This window comes from Neltuma alba, unplaced genomic scaffold (genome assembly GCF_004799145.2).
Source record: "Neltuma alba isolate B1F8T4 unplaced genomic scaffold, ASM479914v2 tig00012839_pilon, whole genome shotgun sequence".
Taxonomy (NCBI): domain Eukaryota; kingdom Viridiplantae; phylum Streptophyta; class Magnoliopsida; order Fabales; family Fabaceae; genus Neltuma; species Neltuma alba.
Genome location: NW_021637228.1, coordinates 214,041 through 236,767, shown reverse-complemented (window position 1 = coordinate 236,767; position 22,727 = coordinate 214,041). Strand labels below are relative to the sequence as shown.

Below are 22,727 nucleotides of genomic sequence, written 5' to 3'. Positions count from 1 at the left end.
CATAGCTTATTAACAAAAAAAAAAAATAGAACGAATGATAACTACCTCCCAAAACTTAAATTTAATCATTTAATGACAAGTGGAATTCGTAAAAACATTGATACAACCATTGCAAATTATGACACTTTTTCTTTATTCTTTTCCCGGTAGAGCGGAAAGCAATAAAAGTCTGTCCTGCATTGCAAGAAGTAAAAAAGCTGGGAATCAGCCAGCGGAGCAAAATGAAGTCCAGGGGGCATCTCGTTGCACAAATCTGTCATTAATTTTTTATTTGCAATTGTTACTTGTATTTACAACTGTTTGACACTTTGACTTAACTTTTTTCTTCTTCTTTTTTCACAATTTTTTGAGAATCTAACAGTCATTTAATATAAATTTTGGAATTTGGAAGGTATCATTCTCCCAAAAAAAACTGCCACATAAATGTCAACATACTTCCTATAAACAGTACTATAAATCACCATAGAATAATGCATCATTGCATCCAATAATTATGTAATTTGATACGTACATACGACTACGAGAAACAACCATTCAATTACTTTACCTCACTCGATTGGGTTACGACTTACGAGATCCCCATAGATCCGCAAACGATCGACCAAATGGGTAGAAGAATCTGCTTTAGCTGACTTTATCATGCCGTTTAGCTTATTTTCGCATGTGCACAAAGATGAGCGAATATGCTAACCTGGATACAGTTCAACAAGGAGCAAAAAGAAGACGATAGTTGCAATTCTGACCCTCGAATCTTTAAGACTGGTCAAACCTGTTGGGAAGAAAGAAGCTGGGAGGTTATGCTTTTATGTATGGGATACGGATTACACAGATTTTTTCCAATATTCTATCTCAATTATTTGCAATGCGGGAACAAGCTGATGAATAATATGCCCCCCATTTACAAAATCAGGAAGGCAACGTAAATTGGTACTTTGTAAAAGCAACTATTTGCGGCAAAAGCAATTGAGGAACCATGTGAAGAATAGGCATTTACTAAACAGTACACATTTTACGACACTATATCCGAACTCATCAGATTATATGCATCCTTGATATCAGCAGGCGGAACCTGGATTAGCAGTGCTAGTAATACAGTCCAACTTCTGCAGCCCTAGTCAAGGACTTAAGACGCACGTCACCAACAGAATTTAGTCTGGCTCGTAAAATTTTCCCATCTGACATTTGCCTCACAAAACGAGTGAATCGGTCCCAAAAACGAGATTCAAACATTTTCCCGCCCATTCTCACAAAGTTGAAAGAGAAGGGACGCTTTTCCACCCCTTGTGTGTATAACTTTGACATCTTCAGCACCTGCTCGAATGCCATATCATTGAAATTGGACGAAAAATTTTGACCTTCCAGTTGTATGTCACAGAGCCTAGCAGCCAACACCAGCTGTCTAAGAAAACCTTCCGGGCTGCCAACTGGGTTTCTCTTATTTTCTACTGCATCTTGCATTTCAAAGCATGAGCAGCATATACCAAATCCATACTTACTAAACATAAGAGCAATGGGTAAGTACCCGTCCCTCTCAGAAGTATTGTAATATCCTGCGGTTAACTCCGATGGATGGGAATCAGTCAGATAGTGCCAGTGAATAGCAGCCACTTTTGCTGACATGCTGACTTCTGTACCCCTAAATATAGTTTCAGCCTCCCTACAGATTCTTTCTCCATGCAGTAGCAGCATCCCCGAGTACCACTCAAGAAAAAACTTACCCTGTGGCGTGTTCCAGGGGCTATACTCACTAGTAGTAAACAAATTGTGCCTGAAACTTCCAGTGCCATGCGGAGCACCTTGTCCCCATGCATGCATACCAATATCTCTTGCACAAGCATTTAGTGATGCAATCATATACTGACAGGTAGCCAAGAAAAAAGGATGACTGTCAGTTGAAAAAATGCGATTCATGGACGCCCAAAAAGGAAAAGGAAGAAGCAAAAAAAAAAAGAAAAAAGAAAAAGAGGAACCTAAAAAAGATGAGGAATGTGAATCGGTCATGCCAAATTTACCCAAAACACATAAATGTGTTAACTAGAACCTGAAAAGTTTACAGCAGAACTGCAGAAGCATAATTTCTGACCCACCTTATCATAGCACTGAAATTCTCCAAATTCTGTATGCCTAGCATGGATTAACTGGGAAGGAGAGAGAGGATATCTTAATTCACCACCAGGACCCATACCAATCTGTATTCCCTACACAATGAACAAACTACGATAAGCATCTGTCCCTAATAGGAGGGAACCTGAATCTTTGTCAGATTAACATCCCAGAGTGTTTTGGTAGAAGCTTACTGTTATGATAATACCAAAGTAAGGCCTGAAGGCGTCCCTGAAGTTCCTCATAAAATCAGCATATGCCTGAATTGGAGATCGTCCACAGAGCACAGGAAGTGTGTCACATCCAAGTGAAATGTATTCAGTACTTATTGTCCCAAACCTATCTGAATATACTAATCCTGGATCTTTTTTTATCTCATCAATCACCCACAGAGGAAGAGGTATCCTGCACAGGGAAAAAACTTCCGGAGTATAAGGTTCGTGAATTGGAAACAAGAAAATAATTGAAAGAAGTTGCCATGAAGAGTAAACCTTAAAACAGTCCACTTCTATATCACAACTAACCCAGTGACAGCAGTCATACAACATCAATTAAAAAGCCTTGGGTTACAGTTATTGTCTTCCTACCCACTATTAAATGCTAATTTAACTATAATGTCAATCAAACATTAAAATCTAAAGATTCGCAAGATCCAGTCAGTGTGACCGGTGAACAGCCACCAAATGTATCATTTCTAAGAAAATTATAAAAATGGTCAAACAAGGGGAAATGTAAAATGTGAACTGGTAATACTTAATTTTATTCTCCCTTTGTTGTTTTCCTTTTCTTCCAGCTGAAAAAGGAGCCTATTAAGTATGAAAATTGATCAAAGCAGAGGTCCAATGATGAGAATTGAAGCTGCTCCCCAGGGAGGGCGATAAACCGATAAATTTAACAGCAACAAATTGCTCATACAACCTGCAAACCAGATGCAGGAGAAACTGAAAGACTTCACAGGTCATACTTTGCTTCCCTGTTTCCAAACATACTCAGACAATAAAGTAACCATCTCTCCCGGCAGCACGAGCTAGGGAATTACAGTAAAAATTAAAATATAATCCATTTTGTAACCAAAGCTATCCCAAAATCTTTGATTCCTCGCTATCAAATGCAAACTATTCACTACAATGACGATACAGTTGTAATTCCACCACATTATTATTTATATTCTAAATCTCCAGAGAAACATTCCAGAAGCATCATTTATATTCTAAAATTAAAATATTCTGAATGACGAGACACCCCAACCTTATCAATAGAATCAAGTCAATGAACACATACCAATTACGATCAGCAGGATCCGTGCCACACTGATGAAACGCAAGAACAACTCGAACCTTCAGGCCGCACGTCCCAGCCAGCTTGACGAGCTGCCAATAGCCGTTCCAATTATAAACCATAGGCTCATTCCTCTCAACTAAACCCCACCAAATCTCCAAAACCACGCCTTCCACTCCAGCGGATGCGAGCGCCCTGAACGAGACAGTCATAGTTTTCGGCCTCAAGACTCGTCCCTCTGGGCCCACGGCATCTAACGGAAGCGTGACATACACCGGCGATCCTCTCCTCTGACGCTGAGGCGAAAAATCGTGTTGGAGTTCGTAGGGGGAATCTCCATTGCCAGGCGAGACAAAGCCATCAGCATCGGAGAATTTAGACGAATTGAGCCGAGACGATATAAGTCGACGAGTTAAAGAGCGAGTTTGATTTGAACGAGACTGAGACAAGGTGACGGAGGGAAAGCGCGAGAAGCGAGTGATTTGGGTCCGAGTGGAGCAGAAAGAAGGTGAAAAGCTCGGAGTCGAGTGAGAAGCAATCGCCATTGGAAGCTAGGGTTTCAAACGGAGTCTGCAAATATGAAGAAAAAGAAAAGTGTGCGTTTGAAGTGATAGAGAAGTTACAGAGGGAGCAGAGTGCGGCAGGTGTGGAAGATTACAGCATTCACAATTTTCACACTACTCTGTGCCCCTCAACTGCGAAGAAGAGGGAAGATTGTATAGTGTATACCAGAAACCGTTATTTAATTTGTTTCCATTTCTTTCAAGCGGATGAGTTCGTTGTTCCGACCGCCAAGATTGGACAAGCTCCCCACCGGGATCCTCTCTCTACTCCCTGCTTCGTCGAATCATGTGATTTGAAATGGTTAAGACTACAGGTTCATTGATCCTCTGCCCCAAAAAGTTAATTTATTGAATTTACTTGATTTTTTTCTCTCAAAATTTTAATATAAGTCAAAAATATTTTTTATATTTAAAAATTACCTTCAATAAAAATCTAAAAATCTTATTCTAAAAATTGGCTCAAGGAAGGATTCGAAAGCTTCAGAAACACTTAAAAAAAATATTTTTACATAAGTCAAGATAAAATTCATCTTCATAAGATCATTTTTAAAAAGCTAGTTCAAAAATATCTCCTAACCATTTCAAAATCACTTTTTCAAGTAAAAACAATATTTTATCCAAATACCCAAAACAAAATAAAGTGATTAACGAACTAAAAACTACAGTTTGAAAAGGTATAATTATGGTATAGGAAGAAGCTGGATTGATAAGCTTTTGAGAAAATCCATGGTCTAAAATCACTTCAGTTCTTATCCAAACACAAAGATTAAGATGGGGAAAAGTGTAAATTGTGGGGGGAAAAAATCTAAGTTTACTGTTTGCGAGGGAAAAAAATCTAAGTTTACTGTTTGCGAGATATTCAATTTTAGTCCTTTTTTTCTAATTAGGTGTTGAAAAATCAATCCTGCACTCATTATTTTCATGTGAATTTAAGATATTCTCAAATCGTTTTAAATGTGAAATTAATTATTATCGGATCGAGAATATTTAATGTTAAAGTTCAAGAACGTTTTTTAGCATTTGAACTTGTTTAATGGTTAGGCATGTCTTATCAACCCAGAGGTTGGGTATTAAATGCTGCGATGTACCGAGGGATATACAAATTGCCTACAAATTAACAGTGAGATTCGAATCTTACGGATTAGCGATGATTTTTTTACTGACTGGTCCAATTTATTGTTGGAAACAAGGATCCCCTTTGCCTCACAAGGCTAAGAACCACGTTCATTTTAAGACCCCTATTGGGCTTCACAGGACCCAAAACACAGAAGCTCCTTCAGATTTTATCCCAACTGTTTGCGAGAGATTCAATTTTAAGTCGTTTTTTAATTAGGTGTGGGAAAATCAATTTTGCATTCATATTTTTTATTTTAATTTAAGATATTCCCAAATCACTTTAAATCTAAGACTAATTATGATGGACTCGAGAGTATTTAAGGTTAAAGCTCTTTTTACATAAGTGTTTTTTTGGCATTTGAACTTGTTTTATAATTAGGCATGTTATGCTGTCTAGAAGTTGGGAACAACCTTCAATTATTAATGTAAAAGTTAGTTTGACAATTAGTTGTTCTAAATATAAGATTCTGATCAGTTCTATTATTTATATTTATTTATTTATTTTATGTTAGTCCTTATAGTAGTTATACATATTCAAAGTTTCATTAAATAATAATTCTAGTTAACACACATAATTAGTAAATGTATTTTAAAAAGGACAACATCCATTTATCATGAATAACTGACTTAATTAATTTTTTTAATCTATCTAAATTAATCAATTAGTTTTTATATTAAAAATATGATGTGATGTTAAATATCGAGGGATTACTTCGTTTTCTCTCTCCTTTGTTTTGTTGGAATTGTGACGTGATTGGTTTGCAGCTTAAAATTGATATAAACCGTTGGTGAAATTGTAGGTTATTGGGCTTATGAAAGCAGGTATACCAAACCCGAAAATAGATTGCTAGCCATATCTATTTGGTGATGTGATATCATTTTTTAAAAAAAAACAAGAAGACTAATTTTTAATAACGTGACAAATTAAAATTTAAATTCTTATTGAGACAGATGCCAACATTTAGTACCTGGTAGTATTTCGAATAGAATCACTTTCAATAGAAGGATATTTATGTTTTAGTCAAAAAAACAGTTTTTTTTTTAAGACCGAGATTTCCTCTTATTGAAACACTTTTGAAGGGAATTTAAACTTTAGTTCACCACGTTGTAGAGATTAATTTTTTTTTTTATATTAGACTCAATTCCCTCATTGGTGTATTAAGTTCATTTTGTTCAGGAAAATCTATGATTGATGATGATGAGCACGAGAGCAGTGAGCCCTGCTCAAAGTACCGTCGGAGACAAAGGGACCACCTTTGCTTCGCAAGGCCTAGAACAACGTTCTTATTGTACCCCCATTGGGCTTCACAAGACCCAAAACATTAATTTTAAATGAGTTAATATGATATGTCTTTTTCCTCCTAAATCATCATAATTATATTTTTGAGTTTCCTTTCTCTTTTCTTCTCATATTTGATTATTGTTGAGAAAATATTTATAGAATCAATTTTAAAAAATTAGAGGAATATCAAGACCAAACTGCAGGAATTGGAAGCCCACCTTTCAGTCATCATTTATTTATTTATTTTTTTTGCGGGGACGCGATGATACAGGAATTTGCATACTAAATAAATTGTGTTATAAAACCAATGAAAACATGAAGATTTGATGCTGGCAAGAGAAAATTTCAAAGAAGAGGAACGGGAAGAATTTCTTGTTCACTTTTATTTAATGTTATTTGTTTTGCACAAGAATTTGAACGGCCCTTTATTCCTAGATTTCTTTCTTTCTTTCTTTCTTTTTTAATACATCATTTATTCATAGATTTCTGGATCATCATTTCAGTGCCAATAGCCCAATACCTATGTAAAACAGTAAGATGGGTAATGTTATCCGATGAGCTGGATCATGAATATGAGCAGGAAGCAAGTTTGATGGATCCCATGGTTCTTTCGTTATTAGTTAATACTCCTCCGGTCCTTAATATAAGATCTATTTAACTAATTTGATTAGATTAAGGAAGTTAGGTAAGTTAGTTAATTATAAGAAATGTGACATGTTTTTCTTAAAACACCATAATCATCTTTCTTAATACCCCTTCCTTCTCTTCTACTTAATTATGGTTAAAAGAGTATCTATAGGGGTAGTTCAGAGAAAATTGATAAATATGATAAATGGGTCGCACGTCTTATCATTTATGTCAATACATTATATTAAAATCGATGGGTCCCACGTCTTATCATTTATGTCAATAAAATTAAGAAAAAATCACTGAAAAATCTCTTATTGTAAAATTTATTACCTAAAACTATACTAAATTTCTCAAGCGAGTACAACGTATTTTCAAGTTATTCCAATCATTAAGTGGCGGAGCATTTCTGCAAATCCATCACAAATTCTCGACATAATAATTACAAATAAATATTTTAACTATCTCTTTTTTTTTGAATTAGTTAAAAAGACAATATATTAATATTTATTTAATGACGGGAGGTAGTATTATAATGAACAGTTTACAAAAGTAAAAAAAATCCTTCATGTATTTGACGAATGAATGTAAATGTTCGTGCATCTGATAAGTTTGACCCACGAATGCAAGTGAAAGATAAGATAAGATGATTTATGAAAATTGTAATTAATTAAATTTTGAATTTTAGAATGTCATGAATATCCATAAATTATGATCACATTCACAACAAATTGACGCTTGTTGGTATGATTCTGTTAATATTATTTATGTTACTGGGCTCAGTTGGATTCAGAGTTATTTTTATTTTAATTAGCCCTGTTGCTTTTTTTTTGGGGCCAGCGGCCCTGTTACTTTTTTTGGCATCAGTTGCAGCTGAGCTCATACCTGGATAACGTTTTTGTTTTTTTTTTGGTACATCCTTGGATAACGTTGTTGGTGCATAGATGATATGATTCGACGCTGGGCTTAATTTCACGAACACTCTGATGACTTGTTTTGTCGTTTTAATCACCTTTAAGTCATTATTATTTACTTGACGTATTTTTCTTATCCCCTAGCTTTATCATATCATTGTTATTTAATCTCGAGAATAGGAGGATAGCTATGTTTATAAAAATAAAATTACCAAAAAGAGACTGCTAACACTAAATCACAGCCTTTTTGCAGTAGAATAAATTTAACAGTTCAACCTTCGGTTCTTCATATAAAAATTAGCTAGAAGTTAGATTTAGTTTAAAATATAAGATTTTAATTCACTTTATCTTCTATTTCTCCATAAATATTCCTATTTATTGCGGAGGGTTCTCACTCCAATATACTTGAAGAGTGTGATAAATAATTAACCTAATTAATTTTTTTAATATTATCAAATTATTTATTTAATTTTTATATTGAGGATTATACTTACAACGGAGAAGGTTATGGATAAATTAGATGCGATAAAAGATAAAAACTAGCCCACTCCAATCTCACCAGCTAAGCATCTCGAGCAAGTAGACAGGACGAAGAAGATGGTTGATCAGAGACCAAACCCAAATGGCCTCTATTTGTTTTTGGTGAAAAAATGGCCTCTTTTATACGTGTTGATATTCTGGAACATATTTTCTGGAAAGCGGAAACGGTAAGAAAGGAAGAAAGGAAGAGGGGGTAAAAATGGAATTTAAGGGTTTTTGATGAAAGTGTGAAGAAGCTGTTTCTACTTCCTTGCCTTGAGTTCTAAGTTATGTCCATTAGCTTTTATTACCACTGAACAACTATATTAGAAGTCCTCCACCGTGACCTGGCGTGGACGAAAAAGGCTTTAAAAAAGGGAGATAAAAAGAAAATTCCCTATCTCAATAGGTTCAATATATATGTTTTTTTATAATGGTCAAGATGATAATAGTATGGAGAATGGTTTAAGACAAAGTGCCTCTCACTAAGAACAAAAAGTGAATATTGTTAATTTTCTTATAAGTCATAAAACATTTTAACTATTTTCCCTCTCGATTTAAAATATTTTATTTTTTAAGGAAAAATAATATTCTACATATATTTTAAAATGTGTTTTTTTAGGGAAAAAATATATGGCAAACTGTATCAAATTTGGTGTCAATGGTGCGTGCACACAGCAATATTCCCCACACCAGATCCAGAAGCCACGTCACATCTCTATGATGAACGGCAGATACGTTCCCAACACCGGAAAAAATATTATTGGCGGAAACAGCAATACCACGACTTCTGATTGGTCCACGTCAGCACGAGTGACATGTCCGAATGCATTGCTTTTATGTTTGACGCAGGGCCTCATGTTCGGGAGAGTCGGGCTCGAGACGTTAATCCCGCTTTATAAAGAGCCTAAGCGACCCAAACGAATTACTCTAACTTGGCATTAGAACTATAGCCCGAAAGAGCGCATCTCGAAGCGCCGAGGCCACTACTCAGAATCGAAAACACCTCAACTGTCTTCATTTGAATCGCAGAGTGCTTACACACAACGTGATTCCCGCAGAGAGGAGGACACCATGTCTCGCTCGTGGGCACGGGGATCTCTGATCGTTCTGGCCATTATTTCCTTTGGTACGTAATACCTTTCCTGGTTTAGATCTGATACTACGTTGTTGGTTTTGGTTTATTCATTTGGCATTTTGATGCTGAAAAATGCGGCAGATCTCGCTTCCTGTTGACCTTGATCGTCCACTTAATTTACGTTATTGACGATAGTTTTTTAGTCTGTACGAATTTCTGTCAGTCCTTGATTGGTGACCTTACTTTACCATCATGGCTCTGCAAATTTAACGAGATCTTGTATTTGGTTGTTTACCATTCATAAAATATGTCCATTTAGTTCAATGGCAAGATTTGCTGTTATTTCGACTAGAAGGAGTGTTAGATTAACTCGTTCTTTTCGAGTTTAGAGATCTCATAGTTTAGTTTAGTCATTACTATGATGATGAATTGAACTTGATCGTTAATAGGGACTTGGATTACGTCTTTTTGCTTAATAGGATAGATGGTTAGAACTGTATTCATTTCTGCAGTCATGTTCAAAATTCACATAATTAACTGTGTGGTTGGTATTTCGATAAAAAGCAATAATGAATCTCTGAGAGCCAAATCAGTATCGTCGAAGATGTTTGAATGGTCTGGTTTTCCATGCTTATAGCCAACTTTCTTCAAGTTGAGGCTGAACATTTATCATGCATCCTCATTGATACCTTTTTGTGCAATGCCATTTCTCTGACTTCGATAACTGCATGCTCTCCTGCATTTAATTTTATTACACGTTCAAGCAATTGACTGTTCGACAGAAATTTCTTTGGAGTGAATGACGTGATTATGACTAAAATCAAATTCATTATCAAGTGCTGTATTTAACATGAAGAATGTGCACCGCAGGATGTTTGTTTGCAATTTCCATTGCAAAAGAGGAAGCAACCAAATTAGGAACAGTTATCGGGATAGACCTTGGAACAACTTATTCCTGTGTCGGTGTTTACAAGAATGGCCATGTTGAAATCATAGCCAATGATCAAGGTAACCGTATCACCCCATCATGGGTTGCTTTCACTGACAGTGAAAGATTGATTGGGGAAGCCGCGAAGAATCAAGCAGCTGTCAACCCAGAGAGGACTATCTTCGATGTCAAGAGACTTATCGGAAGAAAGTATGTTATCCACTTGTTGCTACGTTATAATTAATCTGAGAGAATAAAGTTACTGATGCAGACTGTTTTACAGGTTTGAAGATAAAGAAGTTCAGAGAGATATGAAGCTTGTTCCTTATAAGATTGTGAACAAGGATGGAAAGCCCTACATCCAGGTAAAAGTCAAGGATGGGGAGACTAAGGTTTTCAGCCCTGAGGAAATTAGCGCTATGATTCTGGGTAAAATGAAGGAAACCGCTGAAGCATTCCTTGGGAAGAAAATTAAGGATGCTGTGGTCACTGTCCCTGGTTAGTGGAGCAAGTTGCAACAATTTCTCTTTCCATACATTTCAGCACTCTTCCTGCTTATTTTTATCTGATTTTGGTCATTTTGTTTTCCTTTCAAATGTGCAGCTTATTTCAATGACGCTCAAAGGCAGGCAACCAAGGATGCTGGTGTCATTGCTGGACTGAATGTTGCAAGAATTATTAATGAGCCCACTGCTGCCGCCATTGCCTATGGATTAGACAAGAAGGGTGGCGAGAAGAATATCCTTGTCTTTGATCTTGGAGGTGGTACATTTGATGTCAGTATTTTGACCATTGATAATGGTGTTTTTGAAGTACTTGCTACAAATGGAGATACTCATCTTGGAGGTGAGCACTCTTCCTCAAGCGCACGATGAAAATATAAATGCGTCTTGTTTTTGGAATTCCGTCTTATTCAGTTGTCAACGCTGCTATTTGTATTTAACACTCCTTCCTTTTCCATTATTAGGTGAGGACTTTGATCAGAGGATAATGGAGTATTTCATCAAATTGATCAAGAAGAAGCATGGAAAGGATATTAGCAAGGACAACAGAGCTCTTGGAAAGTTGAGGAGAGAGAGTGAGCGTGCAAAGAGAGCTCTTAGCAGCCAGCACCAAGTCCGTGTGGAAATTGAGTCGCTCTTTGATGGTGTTGACTTTTCTGAGCCACTCACTAGGGCTCGTTTTGAGGAGTTGAACAATGACTTGTTCCGAAAGACCATGGGACCCGTGAAGAAAGCTATGGAAGATGCTGGCTTGGAAAAGCGTCAGATCGATGAGATTGTTCTTGTTGGTGGCAGCACCAGAATTCCAAAGGTACAACAGCTTTTGAAGGATTACTTTGATGGAAAGGAGCCCAACAAGGGTGTCAACCCTGATGAGGCAGTTGCCTATGGTGCTGCAGTACAAGGAAGTATCTTGAGTGGAGAGGGTGGTGAGGAAACCAAAGGTAAGTTAGTCCTTTCTCCTGATTCTCTTAGTGTTTGATTACTGCTAAATGTCATAATTTAATTAATGCTGACCAAGAAAATAACATCTTATGCTTGACACAGATATCCTTCTCCTGGATGTGGCACCACTCACCCTTGGAATTGAAACTGTTGGTGGAGTGATGACAAAGTTGATTCCCAGAAACACTGTGATCCCCACCAAGAAATCTCAGGTTTTTACCACCTACCAGGATCAGCAGACGACCGTCTCCATTCAGGTATTGCTTCCTTAGTCAACTGCTCTCCTTCCCACGAACAGATATATCTCCTTAGTTTAGTATGCTTAACTGGGTGAAAGATCCATGAATTGGACTTAATTGTAATGTTATATCCATGATTAGGTATTCGAAGGTGAGAGGAGCCTCACAAAGGATTGTCGGTTGCTTGGGAAGTTTGACTTGTCTGGAATCCCGCCTGCTCCAAGGTCTGCTTCCTGCTTTCACTACGCTCTTGCTTTGAAATTTGTTCAAGTGATTTTGGAAATTTATTTATATTATTATCTATGACATTTCAACAGAGGCACCCCTCAAATTGAAGTGACATTCGAAGTGGATGCAAATGGTATCCTGAATGTCAAGGCAGAAGATAAGGGCACTGGAAAATCTGAGAAGATTACCATCACAAATGAGAAGGGGCGACTGAGCCAGGAGGAAATCGACAGAATGGTTCGTGAAGCAGAAGAATTCGCAGAGGAAGACAAGAAGGTCAAGGAGAAGATTGATGCTCGTAACAGCATTGAAACATACGTATATAACATGAAGAACCAGATTAATGACAAAGACAAGCTGGCCGACAAGTTGGAGGCTGATGAGAAGGAGAAAATTGAGACGGCGGTGAAAGAGGCCCTTGAATGGTTGGACGACAACCAGAACGCAGAGAAAGAAGACTATGAAGAGAAGCTCAAGGAGGTTGAAGCTGTTTGCAATCCAATCATCACCGCAGTCTACCAGAGGTCAGGTGGAGCCCCTGATGGTGCCTCCGGCGATGAGGATGATTCTCACGATGAGCTCTAGACATGTTTTAGTGGATTTTCTCTAGAGACATAGCTTAGATGAAGAGTCTATTTTTCTGATGGTGGGAACTGAGGATAATTTTCCCCCTATCCCTGCCTTTTTGGAGGCCTAGATACTTCCCAGAATTACTTGTATCTTGTTTTGGTTTGTTGGTTTCTTTAACTTCTATGACAAAAGGTACTTCAAAATGGTCGGTCTCTCTCGCTGGTTTTACCTGAAGTGTCTGCCAGTATAAAGCGCGTACTAGTTAATTTCATAATTAAGCTATTTTTTCCCCATTCGGAGTGATTAATTCATAGATAATCCCGAGACAAGTTTTTCCCATTATATATTTTACAATGATTTCTGTTTGGTAAATGATGGACGTTTGGGTCGGTAGAAAAATAATATGCTCACACTATATTCTAATGATCAACTTTTGCATCTTTAAATTATCATCCCATGTCACGCTAAACCAAAAAGGGGGGATTGATGGCATGAAATTTTAAGTATCTAAGTGATTTTTACTTTCACACAAAACCAACTGCAACGTTAAGGGCTATTTTGTCCTTCTCCCAATGGCAATGCTGGTTTCTCCGGCCTGCCTGTTCTCTCTCCGCACAGTGGATTTTGGTGTCTCGCTATCCATCTATTCGGTAATGAGTTGTTTCCTGATCAAAATGGGGTTTCGATCGAAGTAGCGTGAGAGTAAATTTGCCTCAAGAATTATAAAATCCCTTTTTAAACTGGTTACGAAGGATATCCTATTTTTTTTCCGTGGCCGAGTTTGATGTTCTTTGAACTTGGTACTGGCATCTTAAGTAAGTGCAGAATTAGATAAATGCATTAGATTTCTCAAGTACCCCGGAAAGATTTATGCATCTCAAAGGTGACGTGCTAAAAGATCTGGCTATGCATCCATGCAATGAGCTAACAAATCTAATGCGTTTATCTGCCTATTTAAGAGCAAGCTCTAAGGCAACAATTAAATGTCTCTCCAAAAGCATGCAGCAAATAATGCTTTTCTTTCTAATTCCTATTCTGTAATGTTATGAAGCTACAAATGAATGCGAGATTATATGTTTGCCTACTTGAATGGTATTTGATTTAGGGAGAATATTTACTGTCATAAAATTTTGATTATCTCGTTGATTTTGAAATTCTCAGGATGGGATAATGACCTGGTAATTGCAAGCCAACCTCTTACCTCTCTAGCTATTAGCATCTTTATTACTCTTCGAGCTCATCGAGTTTAATAAATTACTACCTCTAGTCTTAATTATAAGACTTAATTGATTAATTTGAGAAGATTAAAGAAACAAGTTAAATTAATTATTTATAATAAATAGATACTGTCTTTCTTAAAATATTCTCACTAATCAATTATATTGACTAGAATTACTATTATTAGAAGGATAGTCTTAAAAAAATGCATAAATATGATAGACAAAATAGATTAGAGTTTAATAAATTACCACCTCTGGTCTTAACTACAAGACTTGATTGACTAATTTGAGAAGATTAAAAAAATAAGTTAAATTAATTATTTATAATAAATAGATATTGTCTTTCCTAAAATATTCTCACTAATCAATTATATTGACTAGAATTACTATTATTAAAAGGATAGTCTTGAAAAAAATACATAAATATAATAGACAAAATAGATTGGAGTTTTATATTTAAGACCAAAATAAAAGTCAAACAAGAATTTATATTAAATACCAAAAGTAGTATAACCTAATATTGTCAAGAATTATTGCAACCACTGCATGAGAATGAATATCAATATTTCCACCTTAACAAGGTTCTTCTAGACCAAAATTTGCAGGATGGGAAAAATCGCCATTTCAGTTTTATACTACAGACTCAGCGGCAAGTCGAAGTTGAAAATGAAATTTTCATTGAAAAGTTAAAGAAGAATTTCTCACCTGTACCGCAATAGGGTTTATTTCTTGTTTTGAAAAGATGAAATAAAGAGTAAAAATTGAAAATGACTCCAAACGATCCAAATTCGTATAAGAAAACTTAATAATCACTAACTCCCAGTTCCAACAACGGTCTACGTAAGTCACATAGATCTATTACCAAGAATATCATCAAATTGATTTGATGAGTACAATTGCCTTTTTGAGGATTAAATTCACGAAATAAATACAAGAATTGACATAGAAGAGTAGGATCCGTTCTTTATTCAAACCCCAGCTTCCCCACCACCAAAACAATCTCAGAGATTTTTGTTCTTCCAATTTAATGGAAGAATGAATGATATCATTATTATACATATAAACGTTAAAGACAAAATCTCTGCACCTAATTTGTAGCCGAATGCTCTTGTATTTGAGCGGGAGGGTTAAGTATTTGATCAAATCCCAACACTGGGATTGCCTGAACCTGCTGCTATAACTCCCATCCCACCCACACCATCTGATGCAATTGCCATAGCTTCATGGTCTCTGGGTTCTTGAACAGCAACCTTGTCACCATCCAACTCACAAACAATTTCATCAATTTTGCGAAATTGATATGGCCATCTTGCATTATACAGAAATTGGCGAAGATCAAACCTGTTATCCTCTGGCGAATAACTCTGCCAGTTAAATGTAGCGTTATATACTTCATACTTAGCCAACAAAAAGTTAAAATAAATAACTTGGGGCAATCAGATTATAAGAGGGGAAACTGGATTCTTTTTACCCGTTAATAGATAATAACAGCATACCTCAGCATGATAGGAGGGCGTCAATACAGTCATTTTGTGTCGATTTATAGAATAATACTTGAAAAAGTGTTTTACTTTCTCAGCCACTTGTGATGGAGTCAGTCTGGCACCCCATCTATAGCATAGATTCTGAAACAGATTAAAGAAACCAGTAAGTTATGGCTGAATCATCAGATGGGCAACACTAGACCCCACAATCTTTATTGATATTCTAATTTTATAGCCACCAGTTATTACTATCCATTAGGGTAAATCAAGCAAGCAGTGAAGTTATGACAATTTAGATATTGATCGCAAGGGACTTGAGATAAATGGTGTGAATCTCACTTTACCTAGTAGGATTTTAGGGATGCTTCACTCACAAATTGCATTGTCTTGTCACTAGCTGTCTATCCTAAGGTAAACAATCATATCCTTCGACTTGCATTGAAGATTTAGTCTGTCAGCATAATTGTATTACAGATAGAATGTGCACACACTGTTGAGTTTAATTGCAGATCAAGTGAACTGCACTTTGGATTAAATAACTAGTCTGCTTGTAAGAGTCTATAAGTAGGTGAGCAATATTTTTTCCTTAAAATAAAAAAATTTGACCATTAAAAAGTATTTTAATTCTGACTAGAAGTTAATAAAGCAAGCCTTTGCAGTTTGCACCTAGATTTTGGTTATGTCAAACTTTCATAGAATTTCAAGGTCAAGAAATTTCTGACCATGAAGTAACTTAACCAATTCGGAAGAGCTTCTGAAAGACTAGTAAGTGAAACCACTTACCTGCAGTCTTAGTGTATTGTCCAGAAGTCTAAATATCGAAAACACATTGTTGGCCCCAAAAAAATAAAAAATCCAAAATACATTGGGCTTGCCATCTACTCAAATAAATGGGACAGTAATCGGTCGAAAACTCAAAATATCACCTGTTTCATATATTTTTGGTTCCTTATCACATTTATTTAGGTGGTAAACTAAACAACTGACAGCTTATTATCTTATACCAGATCAAAAGCGAGACAAAAAAGGAGAAATACAAATTATACCTGAAACATGGAAACTGGACCACAGCGGAAAATTTTCCGTAGCCTTCCATAAACAGAGAGTTCCTCGTAAGTCATTCCCATATCCACTTCATCAAGCTATTAAACAACCAATCAGGTGTTAACAATGACATATTCCCAAATATTGACCAAGTGAACATGAACAATCAATCATTTATCTTTCAATAAATATGCATAAAAACAAATGAAGAGAAAGAAGTACGGTTAAGTCCAATTATTCCTCAAACAAGCCAATGCTTCACTAATTATAGTGCTTGCATTTGTTGAAATCAATAATAGAAGTATAGAAATGTTAGATTAAACGGGCAAAAGTCTCTACCAGAAAATGTCAGGTCGGGTAAAGTGTTTTGCTCTTTATATATATATATATATATATATATATATATATATATAAAATCTCCCCCTATTTTTTTGCATACACGATAATAATTGACCAAACAAGGCACTGCAAACTTTTGTTATGAAAAATTTGAATTTCAAATTGGTCAAGAGATTCAAGATCAAGACCAAGAGGTGCAACAGAACATTACCTGACTGTAGTTTGAACGTATAGGCTCCAGTTCAGCTGTGGGCGGAGCTGCTTCAATATCTTTCAAAGATGAATAACCAAGATGGATGGATGCCCAACGCAAGAACGTCCGCAGATCCTGTTTGCTTATACTTCCAATGGGGTTTATATCTGCTGAGCTGCAATCGTACTGTATGAATAAATAAGATTTTGATAACTAAGATGTGATTGATCACAGACGTGAGGAATTTAAGTGTAGTATTAACAAACTTAAAAGTCTTTAGATTGTGAGATTGTGGAGATACCTTTGTTAAGTAACCACGCAACCCCTCATCCACATTGGAGCTTCCCAAAACAAGATAAAATCCAGGTTTGCTGTGAACCCAAGGCAACAGAGACGCTAGCATGAAAGCTAGCACCATTCTGATTCGAGCTTGGATGTTTTGTAAGCTTAAATTCTCTATATTAGATCCACCATCTACCTGCAGAAACAAAACGAATGTAATTATTTATAGCTATACAATGCAACAAAAAATATGTTAAAGGCTTCCCAACTGTAATCAGTATAAACAGCAACATTCCTTAAAAAAAGACGTCAGTAAGAGCTACTTTACTAGTCTGACTGAAGCTATGTTTGGATGCAGAAATCAATTATTTGACATACCACCCACACACCATACATGGTTCTGTCATTGCAAAGTCAGCCTACTACTTAAAATAAAATTTATAAAGAAGAAGCAGAAGCCAAAAGATCAAAGTAAAAAGAATGATTTGGTCAAAGACTTGTAGCCGTATTTCATGGCAACATATTTTGCAAAGATCAATAATTTCATTCCTGCAGTTTCTTCTTGTGCTAGCTATTCAGGAAATATTACTGTTATAATCAATCGTTTCATGCTTCATTTACCTTATAACGTGGTCTCTTTCCTGTAAGTGTTTGAAACAATGATAAAAAGGCAGATACAACCCCATCAATGTTAACATCAAGGTGCCATGAGCCAATTTCATCAGCCAGCATCTTTGCCCGCAATCTGGTGGCGTCAGAACTGTAAGGAGGAAATCTCTTAGTGCAGCACATATTGGGAGGGAAATACTCCTCAAATGAACTCAATAGATCATTAGAAGGCAGCCTTCTGTTGACAACAAGATGATAGAGAAGAGAAGGAACTCGTATGATGTAATTAATGTGAAACAAGTCCTAGCATTTGCAGCTAGATTTCTTTTTACTCTACCTTTCGCTGCAAAGTTGTATATATGTATGAATATACTACTCCTCAGAAGTGCTGAAAAAATCCCTTTCCACTGTGAGAACATAAATTGTTTCTCCTTTCAAGTAATGAATTGCCATATAACATGCTCAAATTTCAACTCAGGATCTTTAAACTGAAAAAGTTTATGCTTTTAAGCATCCTTCAAAATAAAAAAATAAAAAAACGTTTTCAAATATTGAAAAGAAGATCCCAGCAGTATAGTAGCTCAACTTCTGTAATTCTATAAATATGCATCAACACTTTTTAACAGTTCGTTCAAACTCAACCTCATGAAAAACTAAATGAGAATGATGGAAAAAAAGAAAAGGAAAAAAAAACCAACAAAAGGAAAATAATACCAAAACCATAAATGGGGGTAACTGGCCTTTATATAAATATTGATGGAATATTTAGTGAAGAAAATGGATGGTAATTTGTTCAAAGGATGCCAGAGTGCGAAACATAAAATTTATGCACATGCACTTACCTATTTTCAGATCCCATAAATACAGTATAGAATACTCGTTTAGCAAATTCTCTGCTGTCAGTAGGAAATTGCCCATCTTTATAATTTCCTATTCGTATAGCATCAGCTTTAACCTGTTCATCCCCATTTGCAATTTCTGCACAAAAATATGAACCACTTACCAATAACGTTCCAACAATATAATTTGACATTTTAAAGTGAAAACTAGTTTTATATTCCACCTCTGCTGTGCTTATTAAAAAAGAAGCCGTACATTATAATAGGCCATGAAATGACATTTAAGTTCCTTGCATGAAGCTGAATATTCAGCAGGAATACAAAAGGCATCCTATTATCTTCTGTGCTCAAGCAATTTTTAAGGAGTCCAATATAGGAAATCACAATAGGCAGGCCTACTACTACAACTATTGCACCGTCAGCTAATTGCAAATGACCTATTAGTGGTCATGCCCTGAAGCGAGACTACTGTTTGAAGCATTTCTTCAGACCAATATAAGCAGTCATATGACATTACATATGCAATATACAGCAACTTATACAATCACAAGTTAATTGGTAGCAGAAAGGTGAAAGGTAAGCCATAATTTGATTGCAGCTGTCATTTCATTAGATCTAACCTTTCACTACAAGTTGGCACATGCAACCAACAATAGCAGCAACAGAGGAACTATCTGCCCCACCAGATAGAGGAAGCAGGAAACCAGACGCTCCACTTCTTCTCAAGTAGTCCCATAACCAGCAACCAGGCCCAAATGCTATTTCCTCTTCTGGAGAGTGATACTTGATCTATTGAACATAAATTCCATTACAGTTAAGAGGCTGACTGCCTAAATTACAATGTTCCTAAGAGATGCCGGATTCGGCATTAAATAAAATAGATAACTGACTAACTCATTGAATGAAAGCAGAATATAAGACATCTACAGTTTATAAGTTTCAGGAAAGCTCGCTTCTGAACTATCAAAAATTTATTGCTTTTGACAAGATACAGACCTTATGTGGAATGGAAAGCGTCACTTTCAGGTTGAAAGGCCGACAAAGATTGTATGCTACTGCCACTGAAGGAACCCTGGTTTTACAACTTGCTTGCTCTTGAAAGGTACTGATAGACCCTCTAAGGCTGGCAACCTACCAATAAACAAACAAGTTAAGCGATCAAATCTACTGTCCATAATGGAAACCTAAATTGCCCACCTGTGCATTTGTACATGGAAACACAACATATAGAATAAATTCATGATTATATACCGCATCAAGATCTATTTGAGCAGCCACAATCTCAACGTCCTTCAAAGAAAATTGTGAACCCTGAGCAACAACATCTCCATTCACCACAACACAAGCACATCCATCTGTTACAAATAAATCAGAGATACAGATTGACCATCAAGTTCTTCGTTTGAAAAGTTAAATTTTATGCAACTGACAGTATACGAGTGCAACTCCCCAAAGAATTCAACAAACCAACTGCTAAGTTAAGCAAGTATTTACACCGACAAAATGTTTTAGGTATTTCCCTCTAATAAACCAAGGGCAGAAGCACAGAAAAAGAGAAATATTTTCTACCATAATAAAGGCGACCACCGTCACATCCTTGGTGGTTGCTATACATGTAAACCCCTCCACGTGTATGAGTGGCACCTATAAAAGCACGGAGGCGGACATCAAGCTTTCTGAGTTGGTGGTGACTTCCACTTGCATTCAGAAATACTTCAACACCATTTAATGCAAGCTCAGCATGAGGGGCAATTGGAGAAAAGAGTTCCTCACAAATTTCAGCTGCTATTGCCCTGTGAAGTAAATTGTAGCACTGGTAAGCATTTGACTAGACGTTGGACGAAGCCAAAACATGAAGGAATGCTATAATCGATATCTGCTGCCCCAACATTGATCTAAAAGCTTATTAGCTTATAAGTGTATTAAAGTGTAGATAAGTATGGAGCTTGCATGGTTGCTTTGTTGATTTACACGCCAGATTAAAAAGCCAAAAAAAGTGAAAGAAAGTAATATACAGAGACAAAATTCTTATGAGGATCAAAGCAAACCAAATACAGGTCTCGTGCATTACAGAGAATAATGAGTTGCACTATTCTTGACTATATTTTGCCATTAGTTTTATTTTTCATATTGATTAGAGTCCAACCAGAGTTGGTAAGGTGCATCTCAAACCCCATTTAATACTCATTTATCAATCACTCAATACTTCCACATTAGCTGCCGATTGGCCTTTACATAAAAACGACAAGCATGATTTCACTAGCTCCGACAACTGCGTATCTTTTTAAAACATATAAAAACAATGGAGGAGGAGAACGAGAGAAAACAGGAGTTGTTCAAAATTTTTGACAGAAATATATGTAACTAAACTAATGGAAATAGAGCTTGTGACTTGCTAAAACTTACGTGTCTTGAAACTGAATGAATCCGTAGCCAAAAGGAACTGACTCTTGACCCAATGCCTCAGCAATTTCGTTGGGAAGCTGAAATTCCTCAAGTTGATCTCTTCGCTTCCATGCCGTAAACCATCTAAGCTCTCTATAGTTGCCATCATTTGCGAGGGACATCTTTGGTCGTATCATAATAATCTTTCGATTCAAACATAAAACCTGACAATTGTACCGCTCCGACCCTTTGATGATCGGCATACCAATGCTACAAAATATGTCATCTGTCCAATCACCGAGCAAGATGTCTTTTAAGCATTCCCATCTGCAACCAAATCAAATTCACTCCCGGCATTAATAAAGACAGACGTAAAAGCTTTCCGTGGGACAAAAGTTTGAGATTTTCTTGCATAATCCTTGAGGATTAAGGGTAAGAGTGGGTGGAATTTCAGCCATTGCAGTTCAGACCCAATAAGCAGTACTTATACTGTAATAACGGAAGAAAATACGCAGTGACCTCAAAATTTCAATAATTTCGGAGCAAATTTCAGTAAAGGAATCACTTACGCATGGGTGACAGTGTCGAGCTCCAAGAAATGATCTTCACAGCCATAACCAGTAACCTCCAGCTCAGGTCCGAGCCTAATGACAGCGCCGGCTTCTTTAGCCTTGGCTATGGACTCTTTAATGTGCTTAGTGTTACAGTCGAAGTCCATAGCCCATTGATTGAGATTGCAAGTTGCCACCTTCAACAGCCTCATCCTCGATGGAAACGAGATATCTGAAATGGTGAAAGATATGGTTTTCTCAAAAGAATTGGAGCACGCGAGACGGATGAATATTGCGATGTAAAGGATTAGTTTGGATTCCTTATATATCGTTTTCTTTCTCCTTTGCTTTCATCCCACGAAGTTCTAATGGAACCAAAGCCTTTTGGAGCTCCTGGACCCTTGGACGGGTTTTGATTCATGTCGTTCCACACGCGCGCCCTTGGACTTTGACACTGGTGATCATACACTTGACACGTGTCCATGACCGGATCTCGGTCGTGTGCCCGTGTCAATAACGGATTAAGCGTATAGGTCTCTTCGCTGGTTTTTTTTTTTTTTTGGTGAAGGAGGGCTGATTTTTTCCAAAAGATAAATGACTTTTAGTCTTTTAGATTAAAAAATGATTTGTACATAATCTAAAAAGGGAAAATTTCACTGTAGGACCGCAGAAGACAATTAATATCAAAGAGCCCCCAAAACTTTCTGAAACCTCACTGTAGGACCAAGGGACCAATCTGATATTAATTTTTAGAGTGAGATTACAATAATACCCCTCCCTTTTTATTTTATTAAAAAATAAATATTTACCGGAGTTACTGTTCCGGCCACCGGAGGTCGGAGGCTCGGCCACCGGCGCTCAGGTGGCTGTCGTCGGGGTCCGGTCACC

At 36.6% G+C, this 22,727-nt stretch overlaps 3 protein-coding genes across 3 annotated transcripts; 1 reads left to right on the top strand and 2 right to left on the bottom strand.

The window, feature by feature from the left end:
* Nucleotides 1–727: 727 nt before the first annotated feature.
* On the bottom strand, nt 728–4,228 carry LOC114731647 (beta-amylase 3, chloroplastic-like). Its single transcript, XM_028918864.1, has 4 exons — nt 3,385–4,228; nt 2,298–2,508; nt 2,088–2,198; nt 728–1,857 (listed from the first exon to the last, which is right to left on the bottom strand). Exons 1-4 carry the CDS (start codon nt 3,924–3,926, stop codon nt 1,084–1,086), a joined length of 1,638 nt encoding a protein of 545 aa, XP_028774697.1. The 5' UTR covers nt 3,927–4,228; the 3' UTR covers nt 728–1,083.
* Nucleotides 4,229–9,281: 5,053 nt separating this feature from the next.
* Nucleotides 9,282–13,200, top strand: LOC114731645 (luminal-binding protein 5). The gene is made up of 8 exons (XM_028918862.1): nt 9,282–9,531; nt 10,351–10,618; nt 10,692–10,906; nt 11,012–11,254; nt 11,376–11,855; nt 11,959–12,113; nt 12,237–12,319; nt 12,413–13,200. Exons 1-8 carry the CDS (start codon nt 9,477–9,479, stop codon nt 12,906–12,908), a joined length of 1,995 nt encoding a protein of 664 aa, XP_028774695.1. The 5' UTR covers nt 9,282–9,476; the 3' UTR covers nt 12,909–13,200.
* A 1,736-nt stretch (nt 13,201–14,936) lies between these two features.
* Nucleotides 14,937–22,248, bottom strand: LOC114731631 (glutamine-dependent NAD(+) synthetase). Its single transcript, XM_028918844.1, has 13 exons — nt 21,858–22,248; nt 21,310–21,615; nt 20,473–20,696; nt 20,155–20,258; nt 19,900–20,034; nt 19,524–19,692; nt 18,907–19,042; nt 18,077–18,215; nt 17,475–17,651; nt 17,192–17,359; nt 16,644–16,739; nt 15,610–15,738; nt 14,937–15,477 (listed from the first exon to the last, which is right to left on the bottom strand). Exons 1-13 carry the CDS (start codon nt 22,049–22,051, stop codon nt 15,253–15,255), a joined length of 2,202 nt encoding a protein of 733 aa, XP_028774677.1. The 5' UTR covers nt 22,052–22,248; the 3' UTR covers nt 14,937–15,252.
* Between the last annotated feature and the right edge of the window lie 479 nt (nt 22,249–22,727).